At 34.2% G+C, this 13,597-nt stretch overlaps 1 protein-coding gene across 13 annotated transcripts in view; it reads left to right on the top strand.

Annotated features, from left to right (window-relative positions):
- LOC138700143 (U3 small nucleolar ribonucleoprotein protein IMP3) overlaps window positions 1-13,597 on the top strand; it is a 180,663-nt gene that overhangs the window by 37,873 nt on the left and 129,193 nt on the right. For 7 of the 13 annotated variants that reach the window (XM_069826516.1, XM_069826514.1, XM_069826515.1 and 4 more), the window contains exon 3: window positions 7,818-8,024. In XM_069826516.1, the coding sequence (XP_069682617.1) occupies window positions 7,818-8,024 (207 nt within the window). The remainder of the gene's footprint in view (window positions 1-7,817; window positions 8,025-13,597) is intronic. The other 6 variants (XM_069826522.1, XM_069826519.1, XM_069826521.1 and 3 more) reach the window with 1 other exon arrangement.

The raw sequence follows: 13,597 nt of genomic DNA, 5'->3' as shown, positions 1-13,597 counted from the left end.
TTCACCTTACGGTTGGGGAAAACCTCGGAAAAAACCCAACCAGGTAATAGCCCAAGCGGGGATCGAACCCGTGTCCGAACATAACTTCAGACTGGCAGGCAAGTGCCGTAACTGACTGAGCCACACCAGTGGCTAAGATTTCTTGTATTTCTAGGTGATTTATAGCTTACTTTTTAATATCTTTTCTCATTATTTTCCAAAACCTCAAAAATCTTGAAAATGTGGGGGTGGCATGAGTGAATATTCGAAATTAAAATGTTTTTATAATGGAATTTTATTGCATTTTAGTGATTTTAGTTAATGTATAGCTTTTTTTCTAGATTTTTTTTTTCCGTTTTTTAACCTCGAAAGTCTCGAAAGTGCAGGGTGGTGAGGTAGCACAGTATCTGCATTGTAAAACTATTACATGGCGAGAATGTGTATCGTTTCTATATGTTGTACAGTGAAACCTGTTCAAATCGGAATATGAAGAATCCGGAATCCTGTCTATTTTGGAACAATTTATTGGTCCCATCTAAATTTGTATGTATTATGTGTAATTCTTCCTGAATAAAACTGAAACTGTCTAACATGGAAACAGACACTGCCTGCTACTGTTCAAAATGATATTTTGAGCACATTGCTTTAATGTAAATTATATTTTGAAATAGTGTGCAATTTCAATGAATAGGGCCTATACGAAATATGTAAGTCACTTAGATAAAAACAAGTTTTCTTTGCAAAATTTTAGGGGGTATGAGGGTGTGTTGGCCTGTCGGTCATAAATTTTATTAACCTCTTGACTAGGTAGACGAGTCCCTTCAAAGATTTTCAATGCTTCACACTCGTATACTGTTGTAACTAGACAGAGCGCAAGTGTAGTAATTTCCTGGTAAAAAGAAAGTTGCGTAAAATGTAGCATTAACATTAAGTGATGAAGTAAAAGTTATCGAGTTAAAAAGAAAATTAGAAACAAAGTGTTTGTGAAATAATGTGGAAAACTCAGGTGTGGCACTTCAAACAATAAATATCATAATGAGTGGCTTGCGGCCAATATTGGTGACATAAAAGGAACCAGAAAGCAACTGTTTATGTGGAAATAAATGAACTGTTGTGGGAGTGGGTTCTTCATGACCTTTCAAAGAACATGCCAATTTCTGGATCTATTCTGCAAAGCAAGCCATTGAACTGGCAAAGAAATTAGATAACCGAGAATTAAAGGCTTCTAGTGGATGACTCCTAGTGCAATTAAATAATAATGTGCATGATATACAGTACAGTATTATAGTATAGTGTTAGATATTAAATTGAATGAGATTAGTAAACTTTAGTAGTGACTAAATAGTAGTAATAACTAATGAGTGAGTTACGATAACATTTATACAGAAAATGAGATTTTAATCAAGATGATTCACCAATGGAATAAGCGACAGAAGGTTGATTTAATGTCAGTAATGTTAAATGGAATATTTTATACTTCTGGTAGTTTCCAGCATGCCATTTTGTTGTTCATGTATATGAATGATAAAATATTCCATTTTAATTTCAACTTGAATAATACAGAAACCTGCCCACAGCGGAAAAAGAAAAATTAGGACCTTGTCACTTTCATCTTGAACAGGTTTTACTGTACATATTTAAATCAGAAATTCCACACTCGATTCAAATATTAGTCTCTGACGAAAAATTAAACATGACCAACAGTGTATAATTTTGATATTTCTGGACAGCTACATAGTCAGCTGTTAGCTTACAAGCAAACATTCTCATGGGGGCAGATAAAAAAATTGAAACTTTTGATAATGCTGGTACAGGGAAAAATGAAAATGATTTATGAATAAGATCCCAATTGATTTTGTTTCTAAATTTACCTACTTGGATGTAGTGTTAGATAGTAAGTTTAATTGGAGAATATGGAATGAATCGGTTTTTAATGAAGGGAAGCCTGCATTTTGTGCTTTTGACAAATGTTTAAACAAATGGCTTTATATTATTATTTATTTCACGAATTATGCCACCTACCCACCAATATTTTAAAAGAACAGTCCATGGGTTGCTTTTGTAGAGGAGCCTGCTCTGGGATGTATCACAAATAGGTATTGTAGAATATGCCACAGTTGTGGTATTATATTTTAGATGAACTGTAGAATATGTTACTCTCTGAAAAATATATTAGTTATTAATTGTTGTCCATCTTGTGGTAATCCTTGGTCGAATTTAACTTAAAAACCAACAATGCATTAGGTACAAATTCTTTTTGATTTCTTTGTGTTTCACCATTCCTGATTGGTATACTTCCTTACAAAACATAACAGCCTTCTCTCCTGAAAGGAAGGTCCTAAATACTCACTCCTGCATTATTTTTGTTAGCGTTTCCAGTTTGGATGAAACCCCCTTCTTATAGTACTAATACACTGTATGTTGAAGTAAATCACGAGTGAAATCATTGATGAGGATGTAATGGAGTGATATGAGAGAAGGCCATTATGTTCGTCATGGACTGTACTTTTAAGAAGTCATTGTCTTCTGTTGTTCACATTTTGTTTTTGTCATATTAACATTTATCCAGATCTTGTCCAAAAAATAATGTTGTTTTTTCCTAGTCTTCCCTGATGACCGAAATAATTTATTATGCCGAGCCACAATGTCAAATCATTCCATTAAATATTTGTGTGAACCGTTACCGGCACTTCGATTTCATTATTTTCCACAAAGATGAATGGAATGCGAAAAATTCCATCTTGTTCTTTGCACGTGACATAATGTCTATTAAACTCGTATGAAGCCTTCGTTATACAAACATGAAAAATGTCTGAATAATGTATGTTTATCAAAATCGTCTATTTTTGCTTTTGGACACTCACAAGGTCGCTTCTTTTTTTTTTTTTTTGCACGACTTTCCAGCTTGCCGAATTTTTTCTTATAATATTTATGGACAGAGTAATACCAGTGGCCTTGACAGTTCTTTCGACAACTTTACTTGCAAACCACATTTTACTGACCACATTTCTCATATTCGAATTCTTTTTCAAAATATTTGTACACCTGATAAATAATTTCTTTGTCTCAGAATGAAAAGCATTGAGTCTTTCACCAATCAAACATACACAGGCTTTTAAACACAAAATCATTACCTTGCACACTTAGTACACTATATCTGAACGAAACCACAATCTACACAGCAACTAAAAACAGAATGTTACAAGAGCTTGTTTTGGCAAACAGAAGATGGGCAGAAAGGGAGAAGAAAAGGTTGAAGAGATTTTGTGTATTCTTATACCTGCAAACCTTTGCTAATAACAGGATTTTTTCAGGAATTATAGCCTCTCAACTCTATCACCATTGGGAATATATAGTATTATAGGCACTATAATAGAATTTTGGACCATATTATGATGATGGAGGATGATACTACTATGAGGAAATGTCTACTCTTTGAAATCTAATTAGCTATAGGAATTGGAAAACTATGTTCGTAGATTAGGACTTAGGCAGTGGCCAGACGAGCTCTAATTGTAGCTGATTTTCAGCGACAAATGAAGCTGCTATAACTGTAGCAAAATATGTGATCAGATCAGCTGCAAATACTGCTCAGTTTGTGCGATAAAAGTAGCTAGGTGTGGATCATATGAATTATATAGCAAAAGCCACCTTATGTTACTAGTTCGACATGTGTGCTATAGACAAAGTTATAGACATAGATTTATCCTAACATCAGTGCAAGATCAGCTCAAGGAAAATTTGTACTTATTCATGAGAAACTGAAACTTCATCCAGAGAATTTTTTTGAATATTATGCGATGAACAGCATGTACAACTTACCGCCTACTGATGTTATAACCAGTCACAACGAGCATGTAGTGGGCATAACCGTCCGCTCCCTTGCATGGAAGGAATTACCATTCTTTTAACAAAGATAAATATAGTTGCTGATACCATCAAGATGTTAATTAAATTTGTATATCAACATAATATGTAAATAATGATAAAAGTTTTGTGATGATGATAATAATAATAATAATAATAATAATAACAATAATAAATGTAAATGTAAATACAGGAGAGTCCTCAAAAACGTTCTCCATATAATTATAAAGTATTGGGCTGAAAAACATCTTCAAGCTTCAAAATTAAAAATTTATATCTTTATAGTCTTCAGCCTTTGTGTTGTGTAAACAAGAGAATTTGTGCACTTCCAGAATGAGATGTTTGCTGTCAAAAAAAGTACCTTCCAAATCATTCATAATCAGTGCAAATAGTAACATCTACATGAAGTTTCTTCTGCAGCTGAGCTACAATAAAGTCACGTCTAGCCACATAGCAGCAGTATTTGTAACAAAAGAAATGTGCCCAGGCATATTCGAGTTGTGACAGAACCTTGGAAAGCACCAAACACCATTTACTGCTCTGTCTGCCACTTGTACTTCACCTAACCTAGTGTATACTAGGTAATTCCAGTTTCATTTGTCATTGAAAATCTTCTCGTCTGGCTGTGGCTATGGAAGAAAATTGGCACAGTTAATATGTAATGAAATAACATGATACGAGCTTTGTTAAAATTTAAGTGAATTAATATCATTGAAGAATTGTAGAGATATGAAAACTATAAGGGAGCAGGAAGAATACTTGAGAACCAACGAACACCAGAGAGGAGAGAAAGGAGAGAACTAGCATGGCATGATAGAGATTGGAAATATGAAAATTAGAGAACAAGAGAGGAAACATGGATAGGAATATCTGCCCCCTTAGCGGGCAGAAGAAGATGTGAAACATGTGTTTTAATTTACCCAGAGACTGAAATCTTAATAAAAGTGTAGATTAATAGGAGGTTTTTGAATTTTAATATTCATATACTTATAAATAGCTTTTAAGGAACCCGCAGGTTTATTGCCACCCTCACATAAGCCCGCCATCAGTCCCTATCCTGTGCAAGATTAAAGGTCTTCTTCCCTCCGGCCTCCCATCTAACACTTTATATGCAGTTCTGGATTCGCCCATATGTGCTACATGCCCTGCACATCTCAAACGTCTGGATTTAATGCTCCTAATTATGTCAGGTGAAGAATACAATGCATGCAGTTCTATGTTGTGTAACTTTCTCCATTCTCCTGTAACTTCATCCCTCTTAGCCCCAAATATTTTCCTAAGCACCATATTCTCAAACACCCTTAATCTCTGTTCCTCTCTCGAAGTGAGAGTCCAAGTTTCACAACCATACAGAACAACCGGTAATGGAATTGTTTTATAAATTCTAACTTTCAGATTTTTTGACACCAGACTAGATGACAGAAGCTTCTCAACTAAATAAGAACACGCATTTTCCATATTTGAACCACCCCATGCAGAAAGGACTTCAGTCCATTAGACCTAGTTTTAAGAAAACTAAAAAAAACATTCTGTACATTATATTCCTTTCTGCATAGAACTCTGAGCCTGATGCTTCAGTTTCTATCTTTCCAAGAAGGCTGATGGAGCCACCCATAAAGATATGATTTCCATCGATGTCTTGTGTTTTCAAAATTTGTGACTGAATCCCTTTCTACATGGGGCGATTAATTTATTCTGCATTTAATTACCTCCCAAGTGTCATTTATATTTGTTACTGTTGCTCCAACTGAATTTTTCCACCTCTTCGAAGGATAAATCTCCAATTTTTATATTTCCATTTCGTACAATATTCTGGTCACGAGACATAATCATATACTTTGTCTTTTCGGAATTTACTTCCAAACCTATCGCTTTACTTGCCTCAAGTAAAATTTCTGTGTTTTCCCTAATCATTTGTGGATTTTCTCCTAACATATTCACGTCATCCGCACAGACAAGAAGCTGATGTAACCCGTTCAATTCCAAACCCTCCGTGTTATCCTGAACTTTCCTAATGGCATATGCTAGAGCAAAGTTAAAAAGTAAAGGTGATAGTATATCTCCTTGCTTTAGCCCGCCGTGAATGGGAAAAACATCCGACTCTGCTATAAGTTTCACTGAGACACATTTTAATTAATCGAACGAGTTTCTTGGGAATACCAAATTCAATAAGTGTATTATATAAAACTTCTTTCTTAACCGAGTCATATGCCTTTTTGAAATCTATGTTTAACTGATGTACTGTACCCTTATACTCCCATTTTTCTCCAATATCTGTCGAATACAAAAAAATCTGATCAATAGTCGATCTATTACGCCTAAAACCGCACTTCTGATTCCCAATAATTTCATCTATATAATATGGAGTTAATCTTCTCAAAAGAATATTGGACAAAATTTTGTACGACATTAACAAAAGTGATATTCCTCGAAAGTTACTACAGTTAGTCTTGTCCCCCTTCTTAAAAATAGGTACAATTATGGACTCCTTCCATTGTTCTGGAACAGTTACCTTTTCCCACATAGCAAGTACAAGCTTATAAATTTCGCTAGATAATGCGCTTCCACTCTCTTGTGTTAATTCTGCTGGAATTTGATTGATATCTGGAGACTTGCACTTTTTCAGATTTTCTATAACAATTTCGACTTCAGAAAGTGTGGGTTTGGGTATAAACGGCTCAGCAGTTTGTAATTGAATTTCGTCGTCATCATTTCTATTTGTCCTATGTACATTTGTAGTTGCCCAAAATAGTTTTTTTCATCTGTTCAGGATTGAGTGAGAGTCTGTAAGCAAGTCACCATTCTCATCCTTGATCACATTTACCCTTCCCTGATATCTGTTCTTAAATTCCTTTATATCCTTATATAAATCTCGAATGGTTTTATTTTTCTTTCTCTTTGTTTCTACCTCATTCAGTTCTTCCTTCAAGTAATCTCTCTTTTTATTCCTAAGTGAATGACTTGCATTCTGTCTTGCATTGAAATAATTATCTCTGTTCGCCTCTACTTTATCCTGTAAAAATTTCAATTTTGTCTGTTTCCTTCTTTTTACTACAATGAAATGATCTCATCAAACCACGATCTCTTTTTCTTAGTTTCGTAATAACATATGCTCTGCTCAGTTGCAATTTTGATATTATCTCTGATATTTTCCCACACACTATTAACATCTAACTCTTTGTCAACTTCGTCGGAACTGCCTAACGTGGCAATCCTATTTGAAATTTCGACCTTATAATGTTGCTTAGTTTCCACGTCCTTTAATTTCAGAATATTGAATCTACTAATATTAACTTCTTGCTCTACTTTCTTGGCTACTGATAGCTTTTCTCTTAATTCTCCAATTACCAAATAATGGTCAAAATTACAGTCTGCCCCCCTCCCCCCTGAAAGTTCGAATGTCTGCTGTACTAGTATTAATATTGATATAACGTTTTTAAAACTGTGTAATGCCCTTAATAATTGTACTAATTTAAAAGGGTAAATTTCTATTTTATAGGAAGATTAAATGGGAGGAAAAGTTAAAGACCAGTATTTGTGAACAATTAGTATTGTAACAATTATAAGTTAAGTAATTGAACTTTTTCTAACAGAAAATAAGTCGAGGATCTCAGTCTTTTTTTCTACTCTCCGTTTTGAATACATACAGAATTTCAGCTGAATGTGTTATTAAAAAAATAAAGTAGGATGGTCCTATCAGTTAATGAAGAGACAAATAAAGTAGAATGGTCTTATCAGTTAATGAAGAGACAGATAATCGAGGTTTTACTGTACCTACTAGTAAGATGTTCATAGCTCATATTTTAAAATTTTAGTTAGTCTACATTAGACTGAAATACGAGACAAATAGGTCTTTCACCTTTCATGCTATTTTCTGTGATGGGTAATACAGTTCTTTCTTCATGGTTGTTTACCACCATACTGAAAAAGAAATACAGTTTTTAACTTTATTTTGCTATTTATTTTTATAGATATATGATGGGTCTGATTCCAACAAAATGGGATTTGTCTTTGTGTGACAAAGTGAATGCTTCATGCTTCTGCCGCCGTCGACTCCCAGTAATAATGATGAAAAGCAAGATGTGTGGATCTGTACGCATGGCTACGAAGTTCGTGCAACAAGGACATGTGAGAGTTGGATCTGAAGTTGTAAAAGACCCAGCATTTCTTGTTACCAGGTTTAGTATTTATGAATAGGAGTGAATTAAATTAACATAAATATTTCCCAGATGTATGCCCGATATATGAAATGGAGGGAAGTTTTGTAGCATAAGACATCCTTATTGTTTTTTAAATTTATGTTAATGTACATCTGTTATACTCTTAAGACAAGAAATCACAGTTTGTTCATGTTTTAAAGTGATTGACAAATATTGCTTTACCTAATGTGCTTTATCATTATCATCATTCCATCATACGAGGATTTACTTATTACTCCTCTAAAGCCCGGTTCCCATGGTGCTTGTTTCTGTGATGGACTGCATACTGGAAGCGCTGATGGCAGTTCTGTGTACTTGCTTGCTGGATATCCTGCCCAATGGTGGCTGTTTTGTTAGCTACCATCCTGGATTTCAAGATTAGATTGCTTGCTATTTTTCATGTCCGTTTGCATACTGGAACCAAAGATGATAATATAATATCATATCACCATTGGAACCGTATTGCCATGTTCGTTGTTTGCAACTAAATCTGTTTCTTTCTGTATTCCTGAGTTTCTCAGAAACAGCAATTAAGTATCGGACTTTGGCTGTTTATACTTCTGATTTAATTTCTTTAATACAAAATTTGCTGTTGTTAATGTAGGACTTTAGTTGCTTTCCACTCATAGTTTAGTTTCTTTTTCATCATGAGTGTTGGCAACTGATGAAGCAGCAGATGATTTTTCAATTTGAACTGTGAAAAGAGCTAGCTGCGTATGAACACTAACCAGCATAGTAACAAACACGGGTGTCAGCAGCATACCCATCATAGCACCAAGCTTGCTGGCTAGCAAGGAAACTGGGCTTTTATTTCATTCTTTACCTTTTTTTTTTCCTCTCCCTTAATCTGTTTTCATCTGGAGTAGTTGGTCAGATATGAGGTATCCTGCCAAATGCTGGAGAGTATGTTATAATGCATACTGGTAAGGATTGACATTTAGTGGAACAGTGATGGAGTGATACTGAAGAATTATTGGAATTTTACCAGGGGAAGTGAGAGTATCTCTTAAGGAAACTTGCACCAACAAAATATCCACCATAAGTTACTCTTCGACTCAGCAATGTATGGAAGGAGATATTCATAATACAAGCCAGTGCTCTAGAAATTAAATAACAGGGTGCACATTTACTTATATAAACTAGAATTTTACTGAATTCTTAATATGTTGAATTATTTGCATTTAATTCAAGAAAGAAATATCAATCTCTAAGATAATTCCAGATGAGATGAGTTCCTTCATGTTGGTGACTGGATGTGCATTGGAAATTGGTGGCTGTCGTGTTTTACTCTTCCTTTAATCTATCATTTCTTACCTATTTTTTCTCATTCTCTCTTCTTTGTGATTTTTTTATACCAAAGCCAGCCACCATTGCATGCAAAAGACGCATCATATTAACACAGTCACAATCATCATCTTTCATACCTACTATATGTTTTCAGTACATCTACTTTTATAATGGAATTATTGAAGTCTGCCTGTGTAGGCAATAAGATTCTTTTTCTAGTTTTATTATTCATTTCATTTAATGTTCTGCTCAAGGGTAGGTCTTTCACTATAAACCCAGCTTTCTCCAGTCTTTCTTATTTTCTACCTTCCTCTTTATTTCCTCATCTGATCCATATATCTTAATGTCGTTTATCATCTGATATCTTCTTCTACCTCGAACTCTTCTCCTGTTCACCATTCCTTCAGTAGGCAGTTTTTTCTCAGCCAATGACCCAACCAATTCCTTTTCCTCTTCCTGATCAGTTTCAGCAGCATTCTTTTTTCAATCACTCTTTCCAACACAGCTTCATTTCTTATTCTGTCTGTCCACTTCGCACATTCCATTCTCCATATCCACATTTCAAATGCATCTATTCTCTTCTTTGTACTGAAGAGGCACAACTTTGCCGAGTACAGGTGGAAGGCCTATCATGGGGAGAGGCTAAGTTCTCTGAGAGAGGTTGTTTCCCACCCCTCAGTAATGAAGTTTGGGAAAGAATCAGGTTGTGTCCTTGAAATTGATACTATCCCAGCATTCGCCTAGAGGGTCTTGGGAAACCATTAAAAGCAAGATCAGAATAGCCAGCCCCTGCAATCTAGCCCAGACCTCCAGAATGAAAGCCGAAAATGATAACTATTACACCGTCATGCTCGGTTTTGATTAGTATTATTACTTCCATCTCTGTCTCTCTATGGTCCTGTCCCATCATTTCAAGTGTAACTTCAAACTTGTGTGTCCATATAGGGCAGAGTCCGTGAATTCAGCTCAAGGTTGCTCGAGACTATGCAAGTCTGTTTACTACTCTCACTGAGGGCTGTCCAGTTGTAAACTGTAGTCTATCAATGGTGGAGTGCAACATACTGTTACGTATTTATGATGGCTAGTACCTACATCAGAATTGGAAAGATCATCCTATATACCTAAAAATTTTCCAGACATTTGGGAAGAAAGCTTTCTATTTATAGAAGAAAATGATGGAGCAAAATGTTTAGTATGTTACAAAATACTAAACAAAATATCAAAATATAATCTTTAACAACATTACTCATTGTGTTACTAACAGGATTTTAATAAATATGCAGACAAAGCATATTATGTGGTTGAAAACCTGAATTGCTCCATAATGAAGATGAAAGTGATCATGTTAGAGTGAGCTACAAAAATAATGTTACGCATTGGCAGTAGACCTAAATATTTTTCAATAGAATGTATTGTTAATTTTATTTTAGTTTCTTTTTTGTTTTAAATTGCATTTGTTATATCCATTTTCTATTTCTTATCTTTATTGTTACTATTTAGTTTATAGCATCACTTTCGATGCTTATGACATTAAAAATAATAAATAAATAAATGAACTACAGTTACAATTAATTGGCTTGCAAAATGGTATTGAGTTGAAGGACAAATATCAGAACACAAAAAAAATTTATATATAACTCATTTCTACACTTATTTCACACGAAAAAGGCTTCCAAACTCCAGAATTTTGCTGCAATAATTTTATGTATGTTCAGAATTATGTATGTGAAACATGTCTCCAAGTTTTAATATGACTCTGTTAGTTAATCTCCCCCCCCCCCCCTAGATTTTGGTACTTTTTTCATTTAAACTGTTTTTTTTCTGTCGAGGAAGTAAACTCTCATCCATGGAAAATTGATTTTTTTTTAATTATAGCTAATAATTTGTTATTGGGACCCACTTTTAGTTCAAAGTCATGCATGATACTGTATATAATGCGCTTTACCAGGCCAACATGGACAGTGGTATGTTCTGGTTTTGTTTTTAATATTTTTTCTGGAATAGAAAGAACACTAGTTCCACTTTCATTAAAATCCCTTATATCACTATGCATTCGATTTAATAAACAATTCTGTAATACTGACATAATTGTTTGTTGTTTAGTCAACTGTCTGAACTGTTTGTAATTTTTATATTGTATTTTAATTTACGACATTTCTTGGAAAAGCACATGTCTTTGTACCCTAAGAGTGTCGCCCCTAGTTCCAGTGACAGTGGATAATTTATTATATTGTTCCAATTGTGATGGTGCTCAGAATCAACATCATTATGTTCTATGCTACATGACTCTCTTTGTAATGATTCTAATTATGTAAATGCTGTCTGTATATTTTATTGTTATTAAGCACAGGCATAGACAAAATTATGTAATTTTTTTGGTCTTATCATTTGTTGTTCAGACCTCTATAAACCTGGAAGCAGTTTTAGATGCTTTTTATTTTAACTTGAATTTAATATTCGGACCTTGTACACTGAATATTTTTTTAGGTAACATTGCTGGACATTTTCTATTTGGTGGGTTTTATAGTTTTTGTTATTTATTTTTGTTTTTTGAACTATATATTTTGGTCTTACCCTTTGTCATTTTTATTGCATACATTTTATTGAAATATATTTTACATATTTTTTTAAGCCTAGTTCCCACAGTGCTTGTTTCCTTGCTGGCCAGTAACCTTGATGCTGTGATGGGTACACTGCTGATTGTTGTGTTTGTTACTATGTTGGTTACCATTCATATGCAACTGGCTCTTTCCACAGTTCAAGTTGGAAAATCATCTACTGCTTCATCATTTGCCAACACTGATGATGAAAAAGAAATTAAATCGTGAGTGGAAAACTACCTCTGTTCTTCTTAGATAAGATCTGAATTATTATTTCTTTTCTTATCGGTCCCAGCTTCAGCTGGGGAAAAAGGTCTGAATTCAACACTGTTTGTGTATTTATTGAAGTAAATCTTCTTTAAGCAGGATAGAGTCAAATGCTGTGAAACAAAATTTTGTGGCAGGGATTTTAAGAGAACTTTGTGTGTTGTTACATTGCTATGCTATCACATAAATTCGATGTTTGTGGTTTTCTCCAAATTTACAGAAATTAGTGGAAGTGGTGCTGCTGTCGGGCAATGCATCTTTTATGTTGTATGTAATGTTGTGATGTTATACAGTCGAAACAAAACTAAAATCCTACATTAACAATAGTAAATGTTGTAATAAAGTACAGTCAACTCTGGATATAGGGTCATTCCATATCAAATCAACAAGATGCTCAACCCGACCGACTCAGATTTCTTTCAAAATTTGAGGGTTTGTTTGACCTGCCATGCTAACTAAAACTGCCGAGTTTCATGTGTCCTGTGCTTTTCGTTTTCTGTCGTGGCGTTTCAAACATGAAGAAAAATCACATTTTTGTAAGCACGCCGCTTCAATTAAAATTATATATCTCAACAACGTCTCCAGATAAATTAAAAAAAATTGGGTGATACATTCTTAATATGTGATAGTTTTTATTACTTATATTGTTTTCTGCATGTATTCAATTACACTAAAAAAACATGGTGAAACAATTTTCATATATTCATATTTAAAAATGCAGGGCTTCTATTTTAATGAAAAAAATATATAGTACGCCTCAATTAGTGATATAATGAACTGATAAGTTTCAACTTGGAATCTTCATAGGTTATAAATATAAAAATTATTATGTCACAGCAAGCGTAAGCTAACCGTATAAGTCGCGATAATTATGTCCCACACATTCATTGTGTTTAATTATATTTGATCATATTCTTGAATGTCGCTATGTAATTTAACATGTAGTATATAATTCGAATTTTTTAAATTATTACCTGAAATAAATTATTGTCACATGGATTTTGTTAAACCTGAAGTTCTGTAAGAAATGCTTACCTTTCATAGCTGAGATGAAATAGCCTGATCATCTTTCCAGACAGGATGCTGCGTTGTTTCAACTGCATTTTAAAACTGCTTAGCAAGTATAATACCCATCCTAAACAGCAGGACTGTATGAAACTTGTGTTCCAGGCACTGCGGTGGATTTTGCAAATCGAAGAGCAAGCATTTTTTCCTCTTCAGTATAGCCTTTTTTAGTCACATAAACGGTATTAATGTTTGGGAGATGATGCCTTGTCCAGTCGTACAATTCCCTAGGTGTAGTTATTTGTTTATCGGATGGTCTCTGCAAACTAGCACAAGCCGCAAACCTTTTAAGTGTCCCACATACAACGTCGCATGCTCTTTTGCCATGCGATA

Source organism: Periplaneta americana, chromosome 5 (genome assembly GCF_040183065.1).
Source record: "Periplaneta americana isolate PAMFEO1 chromosome 5, P.americana_PAMFEO1_priV1, whole genome shotgun sequence".
NCBI classification, from domain to species: Eukaryota; Metazoa; Arthropoda; class Insecta; order Blattodea; family Blattidae; genus Periplaneta; species Periplaneta americana.
This window is presented reverse-complemented; position numbering and strand designations above follow the sequence as displayed.